The sequence below is a fragment of the Podarcis liolepis genome (assembly GCF_965112155.1).
Source record: "Podarcis liolepis genome assembly, chromosome: 15".
NCBI lineage: Eukaryota > Metazoa > Chordata > Lepidosauria > Squamata > Lacertidae > Podarcis > Podarcis liolepis.
The window spans coordinates 12,781,822-12,807,826 of NC_139566.1; the positions used below are offsets into that span (position 1 = coordinate 12,781,822).

Genomic DNA, 26,005 nt, shown 5'->3' on the forward strand with positions numbered 1-26,005 from the left:
TTTTCAGGGGATGTGGCTGGGGGTTGCAAGCTGCTGAGGAACCGCTTTGAGAACAAGGACCGTGAATGGGCCTCGTATACCTGCGTGCTGGGCTTTCATGTTTTTGGTGAGTTTGGAGGCGAGATAAGAAAAACAAGCCTACTCCATTGGTTTTGTTGGGAAGCTAACCTGCTGGGTTCTATGTTAACCTAGCACATGGGGGGGAGAGAACATAGGCCATTGGCCCATTTAGCTCATTACTGTGTACTCTGACTGGCAGCAGCTGTCCTGGGTTTCAGGCAGGGAACTTGTCCAACTGTACCTGGTGATGCTGGGGATTGATCCTGGGACCTTCTGCATGCTCTCTGCCACAGAGTTGCATCCCCTCCCTGTAAGATTCTGGCCTTGATTTCATCTTCTTCTCCATAGTACTCATCACATCTCACTTCCCCCTCTCTCTTTCCATCTGCTCACAGGGGTGTGGCCTGACGGATCGGATGGCACCGACATCAATGCACTTTGCCGCTCCCACAATGAGCGGGTGGTGGCTGTGGCAGATGATTTCTGCAAGGTGCACCTCTTCCAGTATCCTTGCGCCAAGCCCAAGGTAGAATGGCGTTGACTTGAGGTGGGGTGGGAGAAGAGGTTGCTCGTAGGCAAGGATTAATTCAGCTCTCAACTGGGCAAGGCTGGGGATAAGGACATGAGTTCTGTCTTCTGATCACCATTCTAGGCTTGGGTTGATTTCCTTGACTTCAGAGGGTACCGCCCTGTACTTTCAAACTTATCCCACACTGCAGGCTGGATCCTGGTGACTCTAGGCTCTCCCAACCTAATCCAGTTACAGATAGGTAGCCGTGTTGGTCTGCCATAGTCAAAATAAAAAAATTCCTTCCAGTAGCACCTTAAAGACCAACTAAGTTAGTTCTTGGTATGAGCTTTTCGTGTGCATGCACACTTCTTCAGATACCTGAAGATACTTCTTCAGATACTTCTTCAGATATCTGAAGAAGTGTGCATGCACACGAAAGCTCATACCAAGAACTAACTTAGTTGGTCTTTAAGGTGCTACTGGAAGGAATTTTTTTATTCCAACCTAATCCAGTTTCTTATGGATCATAGGCAAGGCTACTTTCGCCACATTCCTGCATCTGTGCCACTCAGCTAACATTTAAGGGTCTTTCTAGGCCAAAAGATGCTAGCTGTTGTTGAACTACAACTCCCATCATCCCTTACCATTGCCTATGCTGGCTAGGGCTGATGGGAGTCGCAGTCCAACAACAAAATCTGGAGGGCACCACATTGGCTTTCCCGTTCCCGGAACATCCCCTTGACGATGGCACCTTTTCAAAAAGTTTACCCACCTTTTCTTCTTTCCCACAGGCACCAAGTCACGTCTATGGGGGCCATGGGAGCCACGTCACCAATGTGCGTTTCACGCACAACGATGGCCACCTTATCTCCATGGGGGGCAAGGACACCAGCATCTTCCAGTGGCGAGTGGTGGGTGGCAGCCTTGCCCGCAGCCAATCCCTCTCTTCTGCCTCAGTCTCCTCCCAGGATGCTGGGGTCAGCACCTGAAGCCAGCGGGAGGGGAAGAAGCAAAATCTCATACCCCAGTATGGTGACTAAGCCTTTGCAAGAGAGGATGATGGGGCTGACCTCCCATCCCCGTGACTCGTTCTTGTGGACTAAGTGCTCAGGTTGATGGATCCGTGGGAAGGCGGGAGTCTCTTCTCCCTGCCAACTTAAATTTCCTTTGGCTAACAATGTGATTTGCTTTATTAACATAAGGGTGGGATCAGCCAGGATAACTAGCAATCCTAGGCTCAGGAGATCCGGCACCGTGAAGGAAAATGTCTAGCCTGTTGTGTGTGAGAAGGCAGAGAGACCTGTTCCTTGTCTCTCAGACAGGAGTTTTTGGAGAGAAGGACTACTTCTGAGTGGCGAGGGGACAGGGGTGTAGATTTGGGGAACTCTCTGGAGAATGTTCCCTTTGAACTTCAGTGATGTTCCCCTTTCAAGCCTGAAAGACGCTGGATTCTGTTAAGCGAAGATGGGTAAATGTCTCCATCCACACACCCCTCCCCTTACTGCCATCCTTCCGTACTTCGTTTACATTCCTAGTGATTCTGGCAGGGGCTGGATCTGATGTGTAAATAGCAAGCGCAAAGAAGGGCCTTAACACTGTGAGAAATGAAAAAATAAACCTTTGCATCCAGATTTCTGCTGTTCCCTGTCTTTTTTTCCATCCTGGACGTGGTGAAGGGGGGCGCAAGGACAAGGACTGCAGCAGGAATTTGCGGCCTAGCTGGTAACCATGGTTACCCAACAACACAGGATAACCTGCGGTATAATATTTCAACTCCCAGTGACACCAGTTGTGTGTTGGGACATATTTTTATAGGAGAGGGGAGTGAGGGGAAAAGATAACTTTTTTTTTTAAAGTGCAGCTTCAGTGCTGAGTTTTGAAACCTACATGTAGTCAAACAATGACCATATGCCCCATACGTGGCAACTGTAACAGAAGCCTGGGCCCAATTCAATGTATGTGAAGTAGAGAGGGGCAGGAAATGTTTCCTTTGCTGAAAAAAGTGTGTTTCTGTGTGTGCACATGGTTGGGTTGTTTCTGAAACAGACGAGGAAGATACCAGTATTGCTTATTATTGTTGCACTTTCCCAATCTCTGAGCAGTGCGAGATTCCAGGGCTTGAGCCTACGATGGAGGGGTTCACAGCATTTACATGCCAATAGGGTCTTGCTTCTCCCATAGCTACAGCCCTGGATTCAAACAGCCATCAGCCATCGTGCTCTGCCTGCTACTTTGCTTCTCGATTACATCACTCCTCACTCCAACCTCTCTAACCTAAGATCTGGCTTTATATTTTAATTAACCCTGAGTTGAGATTTGCCATCTCATACCAAGTTCCTTTGGTCCTTTGTAGTCTTCTTGATTACTTGTTTTGTTTTGTTTTGAAATCTAAGAGGTAAATGGAGCAAGTACAGTGGTACCTCAGGTTAAGTACTTAATTCGTTCCGGAGGTCCATTCTTAACCTGAAACTGTTCTTAACCTGAAGCACCGCTTTAGCTAATGGGGCCTCCTGCTGCCGCTGTGCCGCTGGAGCACGATTTCTGTTCTCATCCTGAAGCAAAGTTCTTAACCTGAAGCACTATTTCTGGGTTTGCGGAGTCTGTAACCTGAAGCGTATGTAACCTGAGATACCACTGTATCTCCTAGCACATATTTAGCAGCCCTAAGTTCTTTTGTATAACAGGTGGCATATGAATATGCAAAAAGCCTGCGGTTTGTGTGCATGTAACTTGTGTACATTCAGCTTCATACACTTGGAAATTAAGAATAAATAAATAAAAGGGGGTGGAAAGGGATCCAGGAAAAAAGACTTTGGCAATGCCACCCACCACTGCACTCAATGTGTTTTGACTATATGCATTTTTGGCTTTAGGCGTGATCCCCAGAATGTAACCCCTGTGTTAAGTCTAGGGCTTACTGTACTTCACATTTGTAAAATAGTCGGTCGTACCTCACAGGGTTGTTGTGAGAATAGAAAATCACTCTGGGCCCTAAGGGCATGGCGGGCTTATAAGTCTCCAGCAACAAATAAAGAGGGAGCAGATAGGACTGTGTACAACATACAGTGGTACCTCAGGTTAAGTACTTAATTCGTTCCGGAGGTCCATACTTAACCTGAAACTGTTCTTAACCTGAAGCACCACTTTAGCTAATGGGGCCTCCTGCTGCCGGAGCACAATTTCTGTTCTCATCCTGAAGCAAAGTTCTTAACCTGAAGCACTATATCTGTCTGTAACCTGAAGCGTATGTAACCTGAAGCGTATGTAACCTGAGGACTGTACGTAGTTTATTCCTGACAGAGCTGCGACTCCCAGCAGCCTTACTAAACTACGGTTCCTATTTTTTTTTTGTGGAGGGGAGAGAACTCTGCCTCAAATACATGGTGTGTATGTAGCCCACGGTTGGTTGTGGAATTATTATACTGCATATACTATGGGCAATAAATAAAATGGACAAATTGACGTGGACGTAGGCACACTTTCGAGTTAGTCAGAACACTTCGGCATCCACCCAATAGGTTTCTTGCGTTCTGCGTAGCAAGAAGCGCCAGGACATTCGAGGAGGAGCAGGGGCTTTGAGGAAAGGGTTAATCTCTTGACACCGAAAATGAAGACAGCCGAGCGGCGCGGCCTTGCGCCTAATTTGCGAAGTGACGTAAAGACGCCAAGGAGCGTTCTGAACTCTTGCCACTAAAAAGCAGTCCAGACCCGTCCTCCCTACCGCTTATAGGGGGGAAAGGTTTGTTTTACGGAACGACCCGAAGGCATCCGGAAAAACACGAGTGGCCCTCGTCCATTTCCGGGTATGGTCAGCAGACGTCGCCCTCATTCATCCGTTGGTAGTATTGGGGGAGGGGGAAAACTGGCCGGGGAAATCCCCGTCTCTTTCCGACCTCTTTTCCGTAAAAGCCCGAGATGCTGTAAGGAAAGGCGTGTTCTTTCGACGAGCGAGAACCGGAAAAAGCCGAGGGTTTCCGAAGATTCCCGAGGGGGCTTTCCGGAGGTTCCCGAAGGACTTGAGGCTTGGCCGGCGCCGGCGCTCGCTGCGTGAGAGGGAGACGACAACGGCGGCGGGAGGCGATGAAGAGCGGCCGGGCCCGGAGTTCCTGAGGGGGCCGCGGCGGGCCGGGCCGGGAGGAGTCGAAGCGCCCCATAGGCGTCATGGCGGCCAATATGTACCGGGTGGGCGGTAAGGAAGGAGAGGGGGGCGGGGGGAGAGGGCTTTTTTTTTTTGCTGTGGGGGGAAAATGGGGGAGGGGCGAGACACGAGGGGAGGAGGGGTTGCTGGCTGGAGGGGAGAATGTGAGGGGAGAGGCAGGGAACGAAGGGGAAATTAATAGGTGAGGGGGGCTAAAGGGGTTCAGCACCAGGGGTTAAAGATAGAGAGAGGGCTGGTGGGGGAGGGGGGTGTCGGGGGGTGCATTGAGGAGTTGGGGGAGGGGACCTTGTCTCACCGAGGAGGTGAGGGGGGCAGGAGGGCTAAAGGGAGGGGGCCTGGACCCAGGAAGTGGGACTAAGTTTATTTGTACAGTAATGTGAAAAGGGGGGGGGGCTTATAAAAAAAAGCCACCATGGGGAGTATGGTGGAGTTTTGTGTGTGTGTTTATAAAGTTAGTTGTGGGGCCTCGGTTGTGGATCAGGGGGGTTGCTGAGAGGAGCAAGGAGGCTGTCTGAACTACCTAGTTTGTGGGGTGAAAGGGTTTGAAGAAATAAGGGGGATGCAAAAGAAATGTGGGGTGTTTGGGTGTGTGTGAAAGGAATAAGGGGGGGGGGTTAGTTCCAAGCAGTGGGATGGAGACTTGAAGGGAGCTGGTTTTGGTAAAGTGAAAAGGGGTTAGTGAAGGGGTGTGTGGGGTGACTTTAAATTGGGGTGCTGTGGAGCAAAGGTTGTTCCTAAGGGGCAGGGAGGGGAGTTGTTGAATAAAATAGTTTGGGGTGGTTTGAGGTTTGTGAGGACTACATGGAGGCACTTGGGTCTAAACAGGTTTGGGATACTGGGGGCACCAAGAGGGTTTGTTCCAAATAGTGGGATAACGTTTGGAAATAGTTTATTTCAAGGTAATTGAGTGGAGGGAGGGTTTTTTTGGGGGGCGGCTAATACTGGAAGTGGTAAAATTAAGAAGTAGCAGGCATAGTGGTAGTGGTGGGACTTAAAGTGCATGTGGAGCAGGATGGCGAAAAATAGATATATGAAGGTTGGAGAATATTAAAGAGGTATAGGGAGGAAAGTGTTAAGAGGTCTAGTTTGAAGTAGTAACACAAAGATTGGAAACCCAAGGGGTTTGCTTGTGTGAATGCACATGGATGTGTGCATATTGGAGGGCAGTGTGAAAGAATAGGTTGGGCTACTGGGGATAAGATATGGGGCTGGGCAGGGGAGTTCGGGGCATGAAGGAGTTGGTTGGAGGACTCTGCTAATTATGTGATGGATGGGGCAGGCTTAAGAATTCAAAGCCTTTGGGAAAAGGTTTAACTTGAGGAGAGGTGGCGGTTTAAGAGTCTGGCCAACCCTTGTTTGAGTTTGGAATTTGGGTGAAAGAATTTGCGAGGGGGACACTAAAATTAAAGTATGGTGGGAAACATGATAATTTCCTCTCTCCCCTGCTAAACAGTTGGCTGCAGCAAGTGAGAAGAGGGTGAGCTGTTTTCAGTCTCAGATGTGGTGGTAGAGAAGTGAGGTCCAAAAGATTGGGGTGGGTGGGTGAAACAAGACCAGACTGGTGGGAAATTGGGGGTGTGTGTGTTAAGTATTGGTAGAAATGTCACGATCTGGTTAGTTGTACAGGGAGGTGTGAGGAGGTTGGTTCTGGGAGAGAGTGGGAGCGAAGAAACAGATGGGGAAGGGCATAATACACTTAGGGGCCGCACAACTTAGAAGTTGAGCAAAGGGTCTTGTTGGATTTCAGCTGGGGGTAGTTAAAAGTCTGGGCCTGTCAGACTGGGGGGCAGGGGAGGCAAGGAGAGTGGTTTGTGCGCGGAGTTAAGAACAGGATGCTAGAGAGTTGGTTTTAAGTGTCTGCAGTATGTGAGGTGCTGGAACCTCCATAGTCAGAAGCAATATAGATGGTGGGGGGAAAGCACTGGAGAGAGCCATTTCTATGGTGCCTTGCTTACAGACTTCCAGGAGGCATCTGCTTGGGGTTTGTGATGCTGAACTAGGGTTGTAGCCAATGTTATTCCTACTCAGAGTAGACCTATTTAATTTAATAGCAATGACTAACAAAGGTTCATTCATTTCATTGGGTTTGCTCTGAGTGCAACTTAGCTGGAAACAACCCAGTGTTTTTCATCTTTGGTCAATTCAGAACACTCTGCCAATATATCCCCACCCCCTTGCCATGATCAGTGCCTCCAGAATTCCCAGCATCACAGGGCCATAGGTCAATGATAGAGGGCACAGCTTGCTTGCAGAAGGACCCAGGTTCAAAAAGTTCCGGTAGCGGGGCTAGGAAAGACTCATACACACAGGGCTTTTTTTTCAGCTGGAGCTCATTGGAGCTCAACTCTGGCACGTCTCAGGTGGGTGCCATTGCCATTCTAAGAGAACAAGGGAGAAGTTCATAGTCAGCTCCAGCACCTCTTTTTCTAGAAAAATAGCACGGCATATACACACACAGGAGAGAGAGAGAGAGAGAAACATGCTACTTGCAGTCTGATTAGATAATAAGGGGCTGGATGGGCATATGTTCAATCGTCTCCCTTTCTTTTCCTTTCACCTTCAAGCTTCTCATTCTTGCATTTAAAGCCTGCTGCCCTCATTCCCTCCTACTCTCCTGTTCACAAGCTGTTGGACCCCTTAGTCACCTCTTCCCACTCTTATCTATCTCTTTAACCACCCTGCGGCTCCCTTGGCCTGGAATATCCTCCCTCTCCCTGGTGACAATTCCCCTCTCTTCTAGGCCCCTTCTCTGAAGACTTAACTACTTCAGCCAAATGGTTGGCTGCCATCCACCCTTTGCTTGCCCTCCCATTGTTACCTGACTCTCTCTCCAAGCCTGACTCCCCCCCCCCCCCGCTTCTTAATTTCTCCACCACCTCCTGTTTAATGTGGGCTGAATCTGAGTCACTCATATACTGTATTGCTTATAGTGGCTAGTACTGGTAGGAAAACAAAGAACTTATTGGTAGTGGTGGAAATAGGCCTTGTGGAAGCGCAGCAGGCAACCCAACCCTTTATTACATGTCAGACAAATGACTGGCAACCACACCTGGGTTGGGGCTTGGGGCTTGGCTACTCTGGAGATCAGGGATGATAGTCTCTATATAGTTATATTGTGTGGCTGGCCGGCCTTCTGCACGATGGCTTTCACCTTCAGCATTCCCATAGTGGTGATATTGGCTTGCTTTTATGTGATTGTCATAAAGATTCAAATATAGTTGTGAAACACTTTAGACAGAAAGGTTTCTAGCCTTTCCCTGGCTTTAGCCACTGATAGGTATGATTTGCACCTAACAAAAAACAAACACCCTATAACTCTGTGTGGAGGCAGCCTGCCTTTTGTAGCGTGTAAGAAATATGCAGATCGGGGAAATTTGCATGTAGTGCTTCTGTTAATGATTGGGAGAAGCAGAGCACTGAAGCCTCATTCCCTCATGAGGGTTGGTGAACCAGTGTCCCTCCAAAAACTGCTGGATTACAAAATCCAATACAGTGGCACCTTGGAACTCAGATGTAATCCGTTCCGGAAGACTGTTAGACTTCTGAAATGTTCGAGTTCCAAGGAGCCAAAACATTTGAGAATGGAGCCATTTGAGTTCCAAGGCACCACTGTAATTCTCAGTGGCCAGCAACATCATTGGAGAGCCAAAGCTTCCCAATCCCTTCCCTAACTATTAGAATAGATGTGAGGAACCTTTAGTCCTCCTGATGGTGCTGTATTACAATGCCTATGAGCCCCAGCATGCATGACCAATGGCCAGGGATGATAGGAGCTGTAGTTCCGCAACATACGAAGGCCCAAAGTTTCACCACACTTCCATTAGAAAATTCTGGTTTCTGCAGCTTCAGTAGGCTTTTCCCCGCACCCAGCGCTTTCAGGCTCACCTTTTTAAAGGTTCAAATTCTGCTTGCTTTAAAAAGTGGGAAATGAAAGATGCTTATATTGAACTCTTCATCTTGCTGTCAAATTCCATGGGGGTACCCACAGCATAGCTGCAGAGAAGTGGGAGGTTCACAGCCCTGAGTGTGGGACTTCTGGTGGAATGGACAGAGGGTGCTGTGGAGGGTGGGGCTGAGCTGCAGGGTGGCAAGTCTTGAGGCTGGGCCAGAGAGGAGAAGTACTGAATAGTCTTTGTCCTGGATAAAATGGGATGGGCTGACCTAGATTAGATAAATCTTCATATTTTTCCTAAGGCACTTTGATGGGTTTGATGGATATAGTATTCCTATACGCAGTACAGTGGTACCTCAGGTTACATACGCTTCAGGTTACATGCACTTCAGGTTACAGACTCAGCTAACCCAGAAATAGTACCTTGGGTTAAGAACTTTGCTTCAGGATGAGAACAGAAATCGTGTTCCGGCGGCGTGACAGCAGCAGGAGGCCCCATTAGCTAAAATGGTGCTTCAGGTTAAGAACGGACCTCCGGAACGAATTAAGTACTTAACCCGAGGTACCACTGTATGTGCTTGAGCAATGGCTACTAGCTATGGTGAATGAACAGAACCTCCATGTTCAAAGGCAGTCTGAAAGGGAAGGTGGTTGCCTTTGTGACATGCTTAGAGACTTCTTAGAAGCATTCTTGTTGGCTGCTGTGGGAAATGGGATACTTTACGCAAATGGCCTTTGAAGTAATCCAGCCAGGCTTTTCATATATTCTTGAGGTGTATCTATGGCAACTCCTGGAGGTGTCAAGAGCATGGGCTGTAAATGGGGAAGTCTTTAGTTCAAATCTCAGCTTGGCCATGAACTTGCCAGGTAGTATTAAACAATCTCCCCAGCCTCAGGCCCTTATCTGTACAGCATAACAGGGATAATAGTCCTTCTGGCCTATTTTACAGAGGGGCTATCAGGATCGGTCCAATCAGGGACAGACAGAAGGGGATTGAGAACTCCTGATCGATTTCTGGATGATTTGCGTAGCTCAGCAAGGGTCTTTGACATTTCATTATTTAACAAAACCAGCAACAAAAAAAGTTCCCCGCCTTCCTTCAAATAGGCTTCTGAAATGAGTAAAGCCTGGGGAGAATCCAGCAGCAAATTGTCATGTGAAAGGACATGGAGGAGGTCATTTCTTACAACTTCCAGGGCTGAGCATTACCAATGCCTTCTCCACTGGCAGTGCTTTGTACCTGTTTCTAATTGGTAGACTTTGAAGGTCTCTTGTAAATAAAAAAAAAGCACAGGTTGCTTGCACAATTTACCTTTGATGCACATTCAAAGCACATACCTCCCCCAAAAATAATAATCCTGTGAACTGTAGGTTATCCCTTACAGAGCTACAATTCCCAGCACCCATAATAAATTGCAGTTATCAGAATGTTCTTTAAAGGTATGGTGTGTACACAGCCACAGTCCTGAAGTGTACCTGCCTTGGCTTAAATAACATCCATGAAGCATTTAAAGCAGGGTTGGGGAACCTGTGGCCCTCCAGACTACAGTTCCTACGATCCCTGACCATAGGCCATGCTGGCTAGTGTTGATGAAAGGTGGAATCCAGCAACATCTGGAAGACCACAGAGCACCCTAGGAGGAAAAAACATTATACATCCACTTACATCGTTGTTTCAGGAGCCAGTGTCTCCTGAGAATATGTTCCTGCTTTCCAGCTGCTGCTGCTTCCATTCCCTCATTGCCTTTTGTTTTGCCCCTCTTACAGATTATGTCTACTTTGAGAATTCCTCTAGTAACCCCTACCTCGTCCGCCGCATTGAGGAGCTCAACAAGGTAATGACAGCACTGGTTGTGGGAGGCAGAGGGATGGGGTAGGGGGGTGCTGGGCTGCATGCCTTGGGGGTGCTGGACATATTGTAGCCAAGGAAGCCAGGATATTTGGGAGCTGGGGGAGCATGGGGGTGAAGTAGGAAGCTTCTGGGTGTGGTGAGGCACTTGAAAAGGATCCCGGTAGTCCCCATGACTCAGAAGCCATAAGTTTTGTGGTCTCAGGCCTCTGGAGCTTTCTTCCGCTTGAGGTTACATAGGCACCCTTCAGGTGCATGGCAAATACTTCCTTATTCCAATGGGCATTTTTAAGGTAGTGTTCAGGTTTATGATGAGTTTTCATTCTCTGTGTTTACTTTTATGTACTTAGACTGGCTAATGATTAAGTGGTATAGAATTGCCTTACATAAATAAGAACAAGATCTTGCCTGCCCACTAATAAACAGCGTTGCCCCTCTGCTTCTACCCCCAGACGGCCAATGGCAATGTGGAGGCCAAAGTGGTCTGCCTGTTTCGACGGCGTGATATATCCAGTAGCCTCAACAGCCTAGCCGACAGCAATGCCCGTGAGTAGGGGGGTCCCTGGTGTGATTTGCGTGTTCTTTGGAACCAGCAGCTGCGGAGTATATTTGGGTTGGGGGGGGGCGAGATGTTGCACCGGGCCTGTTGGGCTGGGTAGCGCGTGGGCCGTGTGTCTGGTAATGGGCCTTTGGCAGCCTCTCTGGTGACACCGGCTGTGCTGGAGGAGGTTGGGGGGGAGAGGAGTGGCACAGAGGTGGATAGGGAGCTGTTGCCCTCAGGCTGGAGCAAGAGGAGGAGGGAATCCACCTCGGAAGAGAAAACAAGAAAGGAGTGTGTGAAAGGCTGCCCTACCCTCTTTCCCAGAGCAGTTGCATCTGAGAAGCTTCTTTCTATCCTAGCAGAAGTGGAGACTTAAGCAGATTGATTTGGGGGAGGGTGTCTTTATTTCTCAACCTGCTTGCTCACAGATCCAAAATACAGAGCAGCAGTTAGTTGCTGGCTGTTTGCATAACACATTGACTCTTTTAAAAACTTTGGCAGGGGTCGGATAGGAGAATAAGGTGCATGTAGGTTTGGAAACTTTATGCTTTCTTCCGTTGGAGAGGGGCCTTTAGGGTCTTTGCGGAACTAAATCCCGGTGGTGAAGGCCAGGAGGTGATATCTGCCTCTGGCCCTTATAAAGCCTAGCCTTCTCTGAATCCTGGCACTGTCGCCAGCTGCTGAAGGGTTAACAGAAGTAGGATGGGGTGGGAGGAGCTTGCATGACTGCTTAGGGCTTCCTGGCCTCTTGGAGCAGGGGCTGTGACCTTGACTCTGTCCAATCAGGCCAGAGGAGGAGGAGGAGGAGGGCTGGTTCAAGGCTGCCTCTAACCCACAGGCCCACCTTTCCTTTGCAGAGGGTTTCCTGAGTCAAAAAGCAGGGGCGGGAGGGGAGGGTGGAGTAAGCATCCTTCAAGTCCCTCCCTGGGACTCTGCCAAGTTCTGAGAAGCAGAAGGGGGTTGGGAGAACAATGCGCCTCTTGGTGGACGCTGCTTCTTGGCTGCTTCTAGGAGGGTGGCTGAGTGTGTGTGTGTGTGTAGACAGAGAGAGAAACACATGCAGGCACATGCTGTGTTGCTGGAAAGGGGAGCGGAAATGACGACCCTTTGACAGCAGCGAGTAGGGCACTGTTGTTTTTTTAATAAAAAGGGGAAATTTGGGTTTCTATCCTAATCCTGCTTAATTTGGGAGTAAGCCCCATTGGAGTCAATAGACTCCTGAGTAAACATGGCTAGATCTATGCTGGGAAATGATCAAAAGGTTGGAGTATCTGAGGTGCTTTAGTAGTTGGTTTTTTTGTGGGGGGGGGGATTGATTGGGTCGGGGATCATTATAGGTGTTACAATTGGAGGAGGGAAAGTATTTCTCTCTTTCTCATAGTACTAGAACTCAGGAACACCCAGTGAAAGTGAGGCAGTCGATTCAGGGCAGACAGAAGGCTTTTCACGCAATGTGTAATTAATTAAACGATGGAAGCCGCTGCCATAGGATGTGGTGGTGGACTACAACCAATGTGGCTTTTAAAAGAGGATTAGACAAACTTCTTCTTTTTTACCTTGCTCTTCAACCAGAAAAGGTTCCTAGAATAGCTTATTATTGTTTGTCGGAGGGGAGTTTTGCTTTGTTTTATTATGTATTTTGTGGTCTCATTTTGTATTTTTATGTTGTGAACTGCCCTGTGATGATGTCCAGTTGTCAGTAAGACAATCTCTGCCTGCAGGGTAACTATCTGCAAGATAAGAGACCACAAGGAACAAGGGATGGGGACTAACAAGGGGTGGAAAGAAAGCCCAGGCACCAGTTCTTAAACCTGTAGTACTTAAAACAACTAGCTGGGATGGAAACAATGTAGGGTAGCCTGATGGCATCACCCTTGCTAGGTGACTTTGTGGGAGAGCTAAAGGCAGCTGGTCTCTTGGCAGAAGTGCTTCTCTTTTCTCCCTTTGTTCTACAGCCTGGTGGACTCATAGGTAAAGGGACCCCAGAGCAGTGCACGGAAACGCCATTTACCTTCCCGCTGCAGTGGTACCTATTTATCTACTTGCACTTTGACATGCTTTCGAACTGCTAGGTTGGCAGGAGCAGGGACCGAGCAACGGGAGCTCACCCCGTCTTGGGGATTTGAACTGCCAACCTTCTGACTGGGAAGTCCTAGGCTCTGTGGTTTAACCCACAGCGTCACCCGTAGGAGAATAAATGTATTAACTAAGCATGATACTGAGAATAGAACCTCCATGTTCAAAGGCAGTATACCTGTTTGAATTTAATTTATCACCATTAGATCCAAGCCTTTCTCCAGGGAGTTCAGGGAGGCAAACCCCATTTAAACTCACAACAGTGCTGTGATTTTTAGGCTTTGGGTGTGAATGTGTGATGGAACGAGAGGCCACCCAATGAAGTTTGTGACAAGCAAGTATTAAAACCCACATTCTCCAAGTCCTGTGTTTTAACTATTGGCACCCTGGCTCTCAGACATTAGAGAGAAACAGGAGAGGGGCCATTACATTTCTGCACTGCATGTGAGTTTCCATATACGTCTAACTGGTTGCCATTGGAAGCGGAGTGTTGGGTTGGGTGGGCCCTTGATTTGATCCAGCAATCCGGTTTTTATGTATTTTGAAAAGCCTGATTTTAGCCATTTGAGTAGTCTCCATATTGATTTGGGATGATTTCTGGCTAAATCAAAGGAGCCACACTTTGCAGTTTCTGGGGGAGATGGAATTCCTGGAAGTGAACACCGTTACCTTCTGCCTCTTTCACCCCAAAACAGGAGAATTTGAAGAAGAGTCCAAACAGCCTTCAGTGTCGGAACAGCAGCGGCACCAGCTAAAACACCGGGAACTCTTCCTTTCACGCCAGTTTGAGTCTCTGCCCGCTACCCACATACGGTGAGGAGAGGCTGGAGACAATTGTTATATATCACTATATTTGTATAACACTATTAATAAAAAAAAGCAAACAACCATACAGACACAGTTGAGAGATCTGCTAGGCTAGACGCAGGTTCTGTTTTTCTTTGCAGGGGGAAATGCAGTGTTACGCTGCTCAACGAGACAGACATCCTCAGCCAGTACCTGGATAAAGAGGTGAGGCAGGTTGCGTAAAAAGGAATGTATGTGGCTTCTTGCAGAGTCCCAGTGTTCTGGACTTGGGATAAGAGGATATCATCCCTCATCTCCATCAAACAGAATAGTAGGGAAGGCAGCCCCCCACTTCTGTTCTCTTTAGGCTTTGCAGAAGGAGTGAAGACATCCTCCTACTGCCAGAAACTGAAGAGACTGAGGGTTTTAAGGGTACCTTCTTTTAACTTCCCATGTCCCTTTTTCCTCCCAGGATTGTTTTTTCTATTCGCTGGTCTTCGACCCAGTTCAGAAGACTCTTCTAGCTGACCAGGGTGAAATCCGGGTTGGCTGCAAGTATCAGGCAGAGATCCCAGAGCGGCTGGCGGAAGGTGAGCAAGGAAAAAAAACCACACACACACACCCCTTGATCACTGAGCAAAAAGAAAGAAAGAAAAGTACTTCCCTCGGTTGGTGGGATCATGGCGGTCTGTGCATTGACAACCCCTCTCCCATACTCCCTCAGGAGAATCAGACAATCGAAACCAGCAGAAGATGGAAATGAAGGTGTGGGACCCTGACAACCCTCTTACTGACCGGCAGATTGACCAGTTCCTTGTGGTGGCTCGGTGAGATCCGGCTGGGGGGTGTTGTGGCTCCTCTTGCCAGTCTAGCTCCAGCTCCTGCGGGTCATTAACCCTCCCTTTTCTTCCTTCAATGCCAGGGCTGTTGGCACCTTCGCTCGCGCCCTTGACTGCAGCAGTTCCATCCGGCAGCCCAGCCTTCACATGAGCGCGGCTGCCGCCTCTCGTGACATCACGCTGGTGAGGGGGCGAGGAGGGAGAGAAGGGCAATAGCTGTGGGTGGGGCATGACGGGTGGGGCAGGGCTGTATATTATGTATAGGTAAAAAAACTGCACCCAAGCCCTAGGTCGGGAAGAGCCAAGGGTTGAATCCAGTGTCAGTTCTCCTCCAATCCATGGAAGTTACTAGGCATTACTAACTTGGATCCATCAATTACAGTAGGTCTGCTCTGTTGGATACAACTCCGAGATTTGCAAAATGCTAATTAAAAACCATGCCAATTCACCTATTTTCACAAAACTGTCTTTTTAAACAAACAAACAAACAAAACAGCTTGGTATAATTTATTCAGTTAAGACAGTTGAGGGACAAGGAAGTCTTCTGACTGACATTTGGATCCATATTCAAACATCCCTCTAGCATTGTTTTCAAGCCTGTGTTTGCAACCATAAGGACTAGGAGCTCAAGTCAAACACCACACAAAACCATATGTTAACCATAGAACCAACTGGTCTTTGAGCTTCCTTATTTAAAAGGAGCAAGCCATGGTTGTGAGGCTGCTTGTCTGCTCCCTTGCCCCGGCCCCAATCTGCTCAGCAGTCTGCAGAGGCCTCCAGAGGCAGAGCAGTGGCTACAACTCAGATTTGTTGATTCAGATATGGCACCAAACTATAGCATCATCTGCTTAACAAACCATGGTTTGGTAGCCGATTGCAAATCATGGTTTCTCAATTCAAACTTTGCGTCCAACCATTACAGCTAAGTTTCCTTGAGCTGATGTGGGGGGCCTGAGATTCTGAGGAAACTGAAGTTCTGAATCCAGTGCTACATTCAGCAGACTGCACAATCCCAAGTCGCACAACTGCCTCCTGTTCTCTATCTCTTCTGTCCCCTTCTGTCTTGGCAGTTCCATGCAATGGATACATTGCAGCGGAATGGCTACGACCTGGCCAAGGCTATGTCAACACTGGTGCCCCAAGGAGGCCCCGTGCTGTGCAGGGACGAGATGGAGGAGTGGTCGGCTTCCGAAGCCATGCTCTTTGAGGAGGCCCTGGAGAAATACGGCAAAGATTTCAATGACATCCGGCAGGACTTTGTGAGTTGGGGCTATGAGTTGGGTGGAAAATAATGGTCAGAGTCTCCTGTGGCTCAACTTTTTACCCCCCTCCCTTTCCGTTTCCCCCAAAACTGGGAAGGGTGTCTTCTCCCCCACTCTTGGGAAAGGGACATAATCATTTCTCCTCCTGATAAGCAGACAGACCCACTTTCTAATTTGCCCCAGAACTCAGTCTTTGGGATGCTTGTAAAACTGGTATTGTGTACAGACGTAGTTTTAAACTGATGTGCCGTGGCACCCTAAGACTCCTTGGATGATGGTTTGGGAAGCCATGGGCAGCGCCAGCACTCTGTCCCTTCTCCTTCCCTATCTCCTTTTAATAGATAGATTAGATTGCGTGTATAAGATTGATAGAAATGGCCACGCGTGGCAGAAGCAAGGATAGCAATACCTACAAAGCGCACCTCACAGGAAATGTAGTTCCCAAGCCCCGCCTCCACCTAGGAGGGGGCTACACTGCCCACAGGCAGGCTGAAGGGGAGCTGCAGAAAGAATGTAGTTGGTCAAGGGAGCTGTGGACTCCGAAAGGTTGAAAACCTGGTGTGCAGAGTTCCTTCTCTTCCAGATTCCAACTGCTTCCCTAACTGTAGTTCGTCCCCACCAACTGGAGGGCTGCCCAGGGTCAAATGCCGGCTCCCCCCCAAAAACTGGTGGGTTGGGCCAGTAACTGTGCATTCCCTTGAAGTCTTGTCTCTCTTGCAGCTCCCGTGGAAGTCCCTTGCCAGCATTGTGCAGTTCTACTACATGTGGAAAACCACGGACCGATACATCCAGCAAGTGGGTGAACTGATTTCTGCAGAGCTTTTGGGGTTTGGCAGTGGGGGGAGAAAGGACCATGGCTGGGGTGGGAGAGTCCCGTTCCTTGCCCAGAGGCTGCACCGGCCTGTGGACCCCCCTAACCAAGTGGCTTTGATAACATGAGACTCAAGCAGAGACCCCGCAAAAGGCAGCATGTCTTGACCGTCCCACGTTCTCCTTTTCCTTATAGAAAAGGTTGAAAGCAGCGGAAGCTGACAGCAAGCTGAAGCAGGTGTACATCCCCACCTAGTGAGTATTCCCCACCCACCTCAGGGACCAGCAGGGACAGATGCGTCCAGAGTTCAGCCTGGCCTCTTTAACAGCATTTGTCTTCTTCCCCCATCCCTTCCACACCACCCAGCACAAAACCCAATCCAAACCAAATCATCTCTGTGGGCTCCAAGCCTGGCATGAACGGGGCTGGCTTCCAGAAGGGGCTGACCTGCGAGAGCTGTCACAGTGAGTACCTGCCGGGGGGGACATTGTATCTCTGAGGACAGGGAAAAGGCACAAGCACAGTGCAAATGGGTTTCTGTTCATCAGTAGTGACTCTGACAACAGCGTTGCAGTGTTTCACCCAGTGTGGGTGGGCTCTGTGCTTGTTCAACCACCTGAGTTATTTGCCTCCTAACTTGGGGGGGGCGGGGGGTGGAGAGGATCTAGGGTTTCACCTGTCTGAGTCCATGACCCCTCTGCCTCCCTTTTGCCCCACAGCCACCCAGTCAGCACAGTGGTATGCTTGGGGTCCCCCCAACATGCAGTGCCGCCTGTGTGCCTCCTGTTGGATCTACTGGAAGAAATACGGGGGCCTGAAGACCCCGACACAGCTCGAGGGAGCAGCCCGCAGTGTCACGGTAAAGCCTGCTCTATTATCGCTAGTTCCTGATTTGAGCCTGAAGTATAACATTTGCTGTCTTCACCGAAGCCTCTAAAATTGCTATATTCTTCTGGGTTCTACCTGTAATGGCTACTAGCAGCAGCAAATTTAACAGTGAAGGGGACTTTGCTCAGAGGATTTCCTGGCCACATCGTTCTTATCTCTCCATGAAAGCAGCTTTGTCCAGGAACAAATGGTTGGCTTTTTAGATTTTGATACCACATTGGCAGGTGGTACAGTGCTGGCCTCTTTTTGTTATGTTGTCATTGACGTAGCTGGCATCTTGCCACATGCTGGTTCTTTCCTATTCCCTTTACTTTGGGTGGGGGCAGTCATTCGCTTTGCAAGCTGAGCAGGGATCTCACCATATTGCCCCTTTCTCCCGTTTTCCAGGAGCCACACTCCCGGGGCCACATGTCTCGGCCAGAAGCCCAGAGCCTCTCTCCCTACACGACCAGCGCCAACCGGGCCAAGCTTCTAGCCAAGAACCGGCAGACCTTTCTGCTGCAGACCACCAAGCTGACCCGTATTGCACGCCGCATGTGCCGGGACATCCTGCAGCCGCGCCGGGCTGCCCGTCGTCCATACGCACCCATCAACGCCAATGCCATCAAGGCAGAGTGTATGTTTTGTGTGTGTGGTGGAGAAGGGCTGCTTGGAACAACGGAGGAGCTGGCGGATCTCATTCCTGTTGTTTGCTCTCCCCTCCAGGCTCTATCCGGCTTCCCAAGGCCGCAAAGACACCCCTCAAAATTCACCCTCTGGTGCGGCTTCCGCTGGCTACCATTGTCAAGGAGCTAGGTAAGGAGACAGGGGTCGGGCTTATGTCTCACATCTCTTGACGTTGGCCTGATCTCCAAATCACAATTATTGCCACAGGTTTGTGCACTCCTTTCTCATGTATGAATTCCCTTCTCCCTTCTATGGTTTTGCTGTGATGTTCAAATCAAGCAAAAATATGACTGGGATTAACTGGGATTTCCTCCAAACCATGATTTGCAGACAATCCTGACTTTCTGTGAATTCCAAATCATGGGACATAAGGAATTACGTACACCCCCACCAAGCAGTCCACAACCCATTTGAAGATTGTGTTCCTGAATATCGGTTGCTGGGAATTGCAAGTGGGGAGAGTTGCTATTGCACTCAGCTTCATCTGGTGGCCCACTGTGAAAGCAGGATGCTGGACTAAATGGGCCATTGGCCTGATCCAGCAACCAGGCTCTTAGGTTCTTATGGTGTCAGTCTGGTGTCTTGGAATAGGGGAGAGAGGAAGCTTTGGCCCAAACAAGCTAGTTTCTCCTTCCAAAAACATCAGATGTTTATAAGAAAACATATCTCCCCAAAATGGGAAGCAAGACCACTAGGGGAAAGCCTGTGTTCCTCTTCAGCAGTTGCCCACCTAAGACAATGCTCTTGTTCTTCCAGCTGCACAGGCTCCCCTGAAACCAAAAACCCCCCGAGGCACCAAGACGCCCATCAACAGAAACCAGCTGACCCCGAACCGAGGCCTGGCTGGCATCGTGGGCAAGCGGGCGTACGAGAGTGTGAGTGCCGCTGGGCTCTGGAAGGTGGGCATCGAAGGGCGGCGGTAGCATTTGGGTGTGATTGAGTGTGATGTTATGGAGACGTTGGGCAGGGAGAAGGGGTGTAATAGCAGAGAGTGTCAAAGGATTGTGTCCGATGTTAACCGCACTCAGAGTGCACCTGTTTAAATGAATGAACACAACCAAATTGGTTCCATTGAAATCAGTGAGCCTTCTCTAAGTGGAGCTTGGGTGGGTGCCACCTTACAGTTCTGAAAGTTTATTTTGTGTGCTTGAGGGAGGGGGAGACCCAGACATTTGAAACCCTAAAAGGGGCAGAAAAGGTAAATAATATTTTTAAAAAACAAACTGCAAAATGGTTAGTGTTCACTGTGGCTGATGCTACTTAAATTTCCCATAACTCCTTTTTCTTTTTCTCTTTGGGAGAGTAGGAATTTATTGTTTCTGGGGGGGGGGTCTTTGTTCTTTCTGGGCCTACAGCGCTCTCTCTCTCTCTCTCTCTCTCTCTCTCTCTCTTTCTCTCTCTGTAAGTTCCTCTCTGCAGTTGGTGGGGAGGATGGGTAGCCAGTTTCCCCCAGCCAGGCAGCATAAGACTCCCCCTCCCATTTCGGGGCAGGGTGAGACTGACTCAGGATGGAGGGGGAGGGCGGGAGCCAGCAAGAGGTGGACACTGCCTTTGGGGTTTCCTCTCGCTGATAGCTCTATGTGCGACTGGGTGCAGGTGGCAGGGGGCGGGCTCCCCTTCTCGGCCAACGGGCGGCCCATGACTTCCGGAATGAGGTCGAGCACTCAGCCTGCCATCAAGCGTCAGAAGCTGAACCCGGCCGACGCCCCCAACCCAGTCGTTTTTGTGGCTACCAAGGACACCAGGTACTGGGGAAGGGATTTAAAACCAAAAAAATGCAGTTGGGGTGAGCAGGAAGGCGATGGAAAGGGTGGCGCAGTGGGCAGGGTGTTTAGCTTATCCCTTCTCTGGCACAGGGTTGGTACTGGCCTCTTCTGTTCAGGGCTCCTGCCTCAGATATGGAGTTTTGTGCCAGTTTTCTTCAGGAGCAAACAAATAAAAAATGGAATTCCCTTCCCTCCCCGCAAGTCCTGACAGCTATTGCTGTGTGCTACATAATGTCCTTGGGACATTTACCCACTTAACCACCCCTCTTTTCTGCAAGAACTCTGGGCGCAGAGAGATGCTCCACTCTTCCAGACGGTCAAGGGCCCTAGGGCGAGAGGTAGCAACCCAGCCTGTAATTCACCTGGGAAATTTTAGTCAGGTTGTTGCACAATAGTGGATTCTCTCTCTCCTCCACCTTTCTGCCACAAACAGGGTGTGATTAATGTGCAAAGAAATGTAGATTTTACTTGATTTATTTGTTACATATTTTTGGGTACCCATTAAATTCTGGAGATTTTAGATAAGGGTGTCAGGTGCCAAAAGCTCAGAAGGAAATATGCACGAGGCCCCAGTGTGTGCTTCTGCTATTCCCCATTAGCCCAACGAGGTCTAGAAAATGGCCCTTCTACGTTTTAAAATGGATGCAAAGAAGTTCAGAAACCCTGGCATGTGGAAGTATGTCCCTCCTAGCCGTCATACACAGCTTCTGTCGCAGAAGCAACAACCTATGCCTCATAATTGTTTGTGTCCAAGACACAATCTCCCTTTTTTTTAAGGTTTTATTTTCAAAAATGGCAGATGCTACAAGTTGTGTAGCTTTGGCACTAGCAACAAGGTTTTATAAATCCTGTCCAATGCTGTTTAGAGACAGTCCCAATCTCAGGCCAGAGCTACAGTTGAGGGGAAAGGGAGTTTAAAAAATACAAGCGACAATAGGTGCTGGGAGGGGTTGAAATAAAATATTGTTTATGGGCCCCACAAAAACTGGACCGGCCAGGTGTAGGGGTTGATTCTGGCGCTGCCCTGCCAGGCTGCTCACTGCGTCTTCCATCATCTTCTGAGGCGCTGCATGCACCACACGGCCTGTCCTCTTTGGTTAGGCTCTGCAGTGTTTGTGCCCCTGACGCCTGCGCCCCTTCTGCTTTCCTTCCCCCAGGGCGCTCCGCAAGGCCCTGAGCCACTTGGAGATGCGCCGTGCTGCCCGCCGGCCCAACCTGCCGCTCAAGGTGAAGTCGGTGCTGCCCCTCCGGCCTGTGGCAGCTCCTCTGGTACCCGTACCCCCAGCCCATCCTGCCAGCACCAGCGAACCCATCATCCTGGAAGACTGAGTGCTGTCGCTTCTCTGGCGCCCCCTCTAGGATCCTTGTAGCCATCTCACCCGACACCAACACCCCTTTCCCGCCTCCAAGGCCTGTCTGGCAGAGAGAACTTCAGAGCTCCAGTTGCCAAGTGTTTGCTGGGATTGGGCAGGCGGGAGGGGGGCATCTCTTTCCCTCCCCTCCCCCCCCCCGCAAAGTTGGATACTGGACACCCTTCATTTCCCCCTTTTTATATATATATGTATTTTTTAATTTCCATGTTTTCCCTTCCTTTTTTTACCCTCCCCTAACAATTCAGACTTGCGCACAAAGCTGGCCACTTCCCTCCCCTCCCCATGGCAGCACTGTAAATGCAAGTTGTGCCCTCTTCTGTGTGTGTGTGTTTGGGGGTCAGGGTGGAGAAGACTGTAGGGATGGCATGGACTTGGGGAAATACAGAACCCCTTTCAAAGTGACTTCCATTCCACCCCTGCAGCTGTTTTTCCTTCTTCTTTTTTGTCTCTATGTCTCCCCCCTTCTTTTTTAAAAAAAGTTGCCCTCTGGTCCCAAATACCCATGTATCTGGGAAAAGAGGGGCAGCCCCAGCTGTCTGTAAACATGGCTACCCTTGCCCCTCCCCTCAAGCCTTTGACAAGCCCATTTTTTGTACATGGTTTGGAGAGGAAAAAAAGTCAGGTTTTTTTAAGTCAACCTCTTACTGGTTCTTATAGCAACAAAATAAATAAATGCTGTTTTCTTCACACCTTCCTCTCCTCTCTTTTTTTCCTTTTGCGTGTGAGGGAGCTTGTTTTGGGAAAACTTGGTGCATGTGTGTTGCTCCTTACAGGGACAAAAGGGTTTCACTTTATTGCCTTGTGTTAAGAGTGGATGGCCAGGACCTATGTAGGTTATGCCCCTCCCCCTCCTTTCTCCCTTCGGGAACTGGTAGGCAGGAAAACCTGGAATGGCCCTTCTAAATTTTGCAGATGCAGGGAAGAGAACATCACTCACTACTAAGATAAGACACACAGATAAAGTGAGAGAATTAGCTTTTTGTCATTGAACTGGTATTTGCTGAGGACAGGATAGAAAGTATCAGGGAGGCTCTCATAGACTCAGTATGTTCACAGTCCGTTAAAAAACACGTGTGCTTTTCAGAGACTTGTCCTCCCAGTGTAACGACAAGTGGAAAGGCTCAGTTTAACTTTTCATTTCAATGGAAATAAGTCCTCACTTTTACCAGTTTCATCCCTGCCGTGTCGATGTGGGCCCTAAAAAAAATCAGTTAATCCACGCAAGAGGATGGTGGAAACGGCACTGCCTTTCTGCTCTTAGCCCAGACAGTCTTCTAAGGCAAATCCCTTCTCTGACAGGCCCTACAGCTCTCTGCTAATCTCCCTTCTCAGTCCTCATCTGGGATTAAACTATTCAGATTATAGAAATGCCTGTAGACTAACGTCCGTTCTGGTTGTGAACGGCATAAAATGCACAGCGGCTTTTCAGGAACATTGGGAACCTTTCCTGCTGAAGACAGGCTGTAGTGATGGAAGGGGGGGCGGGGAGAGTGAGATCTTCAGGAAATCAAGAGACGCAGCATGGGGCCGGTGTTGGAGGAACAGGAAGCCATACAGAGCCAGGGGGTTGCGCCATCTCCCGCCCCCGCTTTCTTACCCAGCATAACCCACATGTTTCCTACTCATAACTGTACTGGTCTCTGGAGTGAGGATTTGAAAGTTTCAGAATGAAGGGGGTGTTGGCTGTGATTGGTGACACAGTAACCCGAATCCCTCATGAATTGTCACAAGTTTGGCAACCTACATGTTTGGGCTTTGTACTAAACCACATTCTGGGACCCTGAGGCCCCTTTCCTTTTCAGGGGCCGGCATCATCTGGAGCAGGGATTTCTAAACTTCTTTCCCGCACGAACCGCTTGAAAATTGCTGAGGGTCTCTGTGGACCACCTAACGTTACTGTTGCGCCTCTTATAGCAACTGTAATGTGCTGTGCTAGCTGCTCTAGGAATTTTAGTTTGTATTTTTATTTATTTTATTTCTTATACAATAAAATTCAGTATTCCACAGAATTCAGACTGTAGTACAGTCAAATGAAATATGAACTCTTGCATACTTTCTCCCTTCTCGCACACTGAACCAACCTTGTAGGGCAATGGGAGCTTTGAGGATTAAGTGCAAGATTTAGTTGTAGGAAAGCTGAGAGGATTGAAGGTTGCTAAAACAAAAGTCGGTACCAGTAAGAATATCAGAAGAGCACTGCTGGATCAGTCAAAATGGCCCTTCTAGTCCAGCATCCTGTTCTCACAGTGGCCAAAGGGATGCCTCAAAGGGAAGCCCACAAGTGGGACCCGAGTGCAAGTGTTCTGCAGTTTCCAATAACTGGCATTCAGGACACTGCCTGCAGTTATCTATGATGGCAGTGGGTCTATTCACAGTGAGGGCCAGATTCCCTTCTGGGCTGGCAGGAACATGCCAAAGGTGGGCAGCAGCAGAGGCAAAAGTGACCAGAGCAACGGAAGTTAATTGTACCTTTGTACAGTGGTACCTCGGGTAACATACACTTCAGGTTACAGACTCCGCTAACCCAGAAATAGTGCTTCAGGTTAAGAACTTTGCTTCAGGATGAGAACAGAAATCGTGCTCCGGCGGCGCGGCAGCAGCAGGAGGCCCCATTAGCTAAAGTGATGCTTCAGGTTAAGAACAGTTTCAGGTTAAGAACGAACCTCCGGAACGAATTAAGTACTTAACCCGAGGTACCACTGTATAGTCGATAATGGGAGTAAAGGCCTCTGCAGCCTTCCCAGGGCTTGAATTTCCTGTTTGCAACCCGGCGGCAGTAGTACCAAGAATTCTGTCTTAACTTGCCCAGGACAGAGAACCCCCTCACATGCCTGAGGCTTCCTCAGCCTTTGGCTGCTTCGCTAAGCTACCTTAATGGTGTGGGTGTGCAGCTGGAAGCTGCCATTGTGCTCCAAGTCGTTTTAAATGCCAGGAACTTATAAAGGGTATGGTCCCTTTCCCAAAAGAGCTACCCTACTATGAAATCTGGGTCTCCGCAACTTCTATAAAAGGAACCTCAACTATTACCCATGAGCAAGCAATGCCAGAGGTCTGCAGGTAGCAGGTAAAAAGGTAAAGGTGCCTCTCACCGTTAGGTCCAGTCGTGAATGACTCTGGGGTTGCGTGCTCATCTCGCTCTATAGGCCGAGGGAGCCAGCGTTTGTCTGCAGGCAGCTTCTGGATCATGTGGCCAGCATGACAGCTGCTTCTGACGAACCAGAGCAGCGCATGGAAACACCGTTTACCTTCCCGCCAGAGTGGTACCTATTTATCTACTTGCACTTTGATGTGCTTTTGAACTGCTAGGTGGGCAGGAGCAGGGACCGAGCAACGGGAGCTCACCCCGTCGTGGGGATTCGAATCGCCAACCTTCTGATCGGCAAGTCCTAGGCTCTGTGGTTTAGACCACAGCGCCACCCGCGTCCCCACAGGTAGCAGGTAACAGCCATCTATTCAAAACATTTTTAAACTGGGCAATTCCTCACAACACACTGTTGGTACCTTTCATCTCACCCTTTGCTGACCTACTGGCAATACCTATTGTGACTATCCTTCTGCACCACGGCTACTTTGTAACCCAGGATGGGGAACCGACGGACTTCTTTAGGTACACCTTGGGATGTCTCCCCAAGCCACAAACCTTCGCTAGCCACATCCCTCCGCATCTCCTGCTCTGCACCCTCCTTGGGCGTTTTTGCCTTCTTGGAATGTCATTGCACTGTGAAAATGCTTGCTTACCAGGACAGAGAGATGTTGGAGTGGGGGGTCCCACCCATTTGTGCCTGGCACAGAGCTACTTCCTTTGTTACCTTAATGGCCCATACTTAGAAGGCTATTACCTCACCTGGAAGCTAGCCTGGCTATTCCTGGAACTGAAGCCCTGCTGGATCCAGGAGTTAGAAGGGCGCTCAGGCATACAATTTACCCCGCCAAAACTCGTAGAATCATAGAATCATAGAGTTGGAAGAGACCACAAGGGCCATCGAGTCCAACCCCCTGCCAAGCAGGAAACACCATCAGAGCACTCCTGACATATGGTTGTCAAGCCTCTGCTTAAAGACCTCCAAAGTAGGAGACTCCACCACACTCCTTGGCAGCAAATTCCACTGTCGAACAGCTCTTACTGTCAGGAAGTTCTTCCTAATGTTTAGGTGGAATCTTCTTTCTTGTAGTTTGGATCCATTGCTCCGTGTCCGCTTCGTCTCTATGTATCGTAGCAATACATACACAAATATGTGAAGGGAAGGGGAATAACATGTGTAAGGAATCTAATATGAGGTAGTTTTGGGGGGAGCTATGTAGGTGCAGAAATGGAAGAAATTCGCCTCCACCATCTTAGCTGTAGGCGAGGCGATCCCTCCTTCCGTCCTCTTTTGGGCGAGAGGGGAGAACCACAGTCGTATTGGTGGGGGGGCTTTTTCCTATCCCTTTGGCAGGAATAAACTCGGTAACGCCACATGCGGCTTCTACCACGCATATGGCGACCGCCGAATCGCAACCGGAAGTTGGTTCTCCAAGCAAATTG

The 26,005-nt window shown here is 49.2% G+C and overlaps 2 protein-coding genes across 4 annotated transcripts in view; both read left to right on the forward strand.

Annotated features, from left to right (window-relative positions):
- EML3 (EMAP like 3) overlaps nucleotides 1–2,202 on the forward strand; it is a 38,592-nt gene extending 36,390 nt beyond the window's left edge. Inside the window, exons 22-24 of the mRNA XM_083477509.1 lie at nucleotides 8–106; nucleotides 456–586; nucleotides 1,363–2,202. Coding sequence (XP_083333635.1) covers nucleotides 8–106; nucleotides 456–586; nucleotides 1,363–1,560 — 428 coding nt within the window. The 3' untranslated portion in view covers nucleotides 1,561–2,202. The remainder of the gene's footprint in view (nucleotides 1–7; nucleotides 107–455; nucleotides 587–1,362) is intronic.
- A 2,073-nt stretch (nucleotides 2,203–4,275) lies between these two features.
- MTA2 (metastasis associated 1 family member 2) lies at nucleotides 4,276–22,169 on the forward strand. 3 transcript variants are annotated; one of them, XM_083477548.1, is made up of 18 exons: nucleotides 4,276–4,760; nucleotides 10,391–10,458; nucleotides 10,925–11,018; nucleotides 13,785–13,902; nucleotides 14,037–14,100; nucleotides 14,348–14,465; nucleotides 14,600–14,702; nucleotides 14,798–14,897; nucleotides 15,785–15,973; nucleotides 16,697–16,771; nucleotides 16,983–17,041; nucleotides 17,154–17,251; nucleotides 17,507–17,646; nucleotides 18,063–18,291; nucleotides 18,381–18,470; nucleotides 19,098–19,240; nucleotides 19,938–20,086; nucleotides 21,265–22,169. In XM_083477548.1, the coding sequence occupies exons 1-18, from the start codon at nucleotides 4,733–4,735 to the stop codon at nucleotides 21,434–21,436; spliced, it is 2,037 nt and encodes a 678-aa protein (XP_083333674.1). In that variant the 5' UTR covers nucleotides 4,276–4,732; the 3' UTR covers nucleotides 21,437–22,169. The 3 variants fall into 3 exon arrangements, with proteins under 3 accessions (XP_083333674.1, XP_083333675.1, XP_083333676.1); XM_083477549.1 differs by having other exon boundaries at nucleotides 4,361–4,760; nucleotides 19,098–19,216; XM_083477550.1 differs by lacking the exon at nucleotides 19,938–20,086 and having other exon boundaries at nucleotides 4,553–4,760; nucleotides 19,098–19,216.
- Nucleotides 22,170–26,005: the final 3,836 nt, after the last annotated feature.

Excerpts from the sequence above, each read along its gene's own strand:
- MTA2 (XM_083477548.1), top strand. The coding sequence starts at position 4,733 with ATGGCGGCCAATATGTACCGGGTGGGCG. Across the intron at positions 17,042-17,153 it reads CAGGTGTACATCCCCACCTA|CACAAAACCCAATCCAAACC; the intron begins GTGAGTATTCCC and ends CACACCACCCAG. Across the intron at positions 17,252-17,506 it reads GACCTGCGAGAGCTGTCACA|CCACCCAGTCAGCACAGTGG; the intron begins GTGAGTACCTGC and ends TTTGCCCCACAG.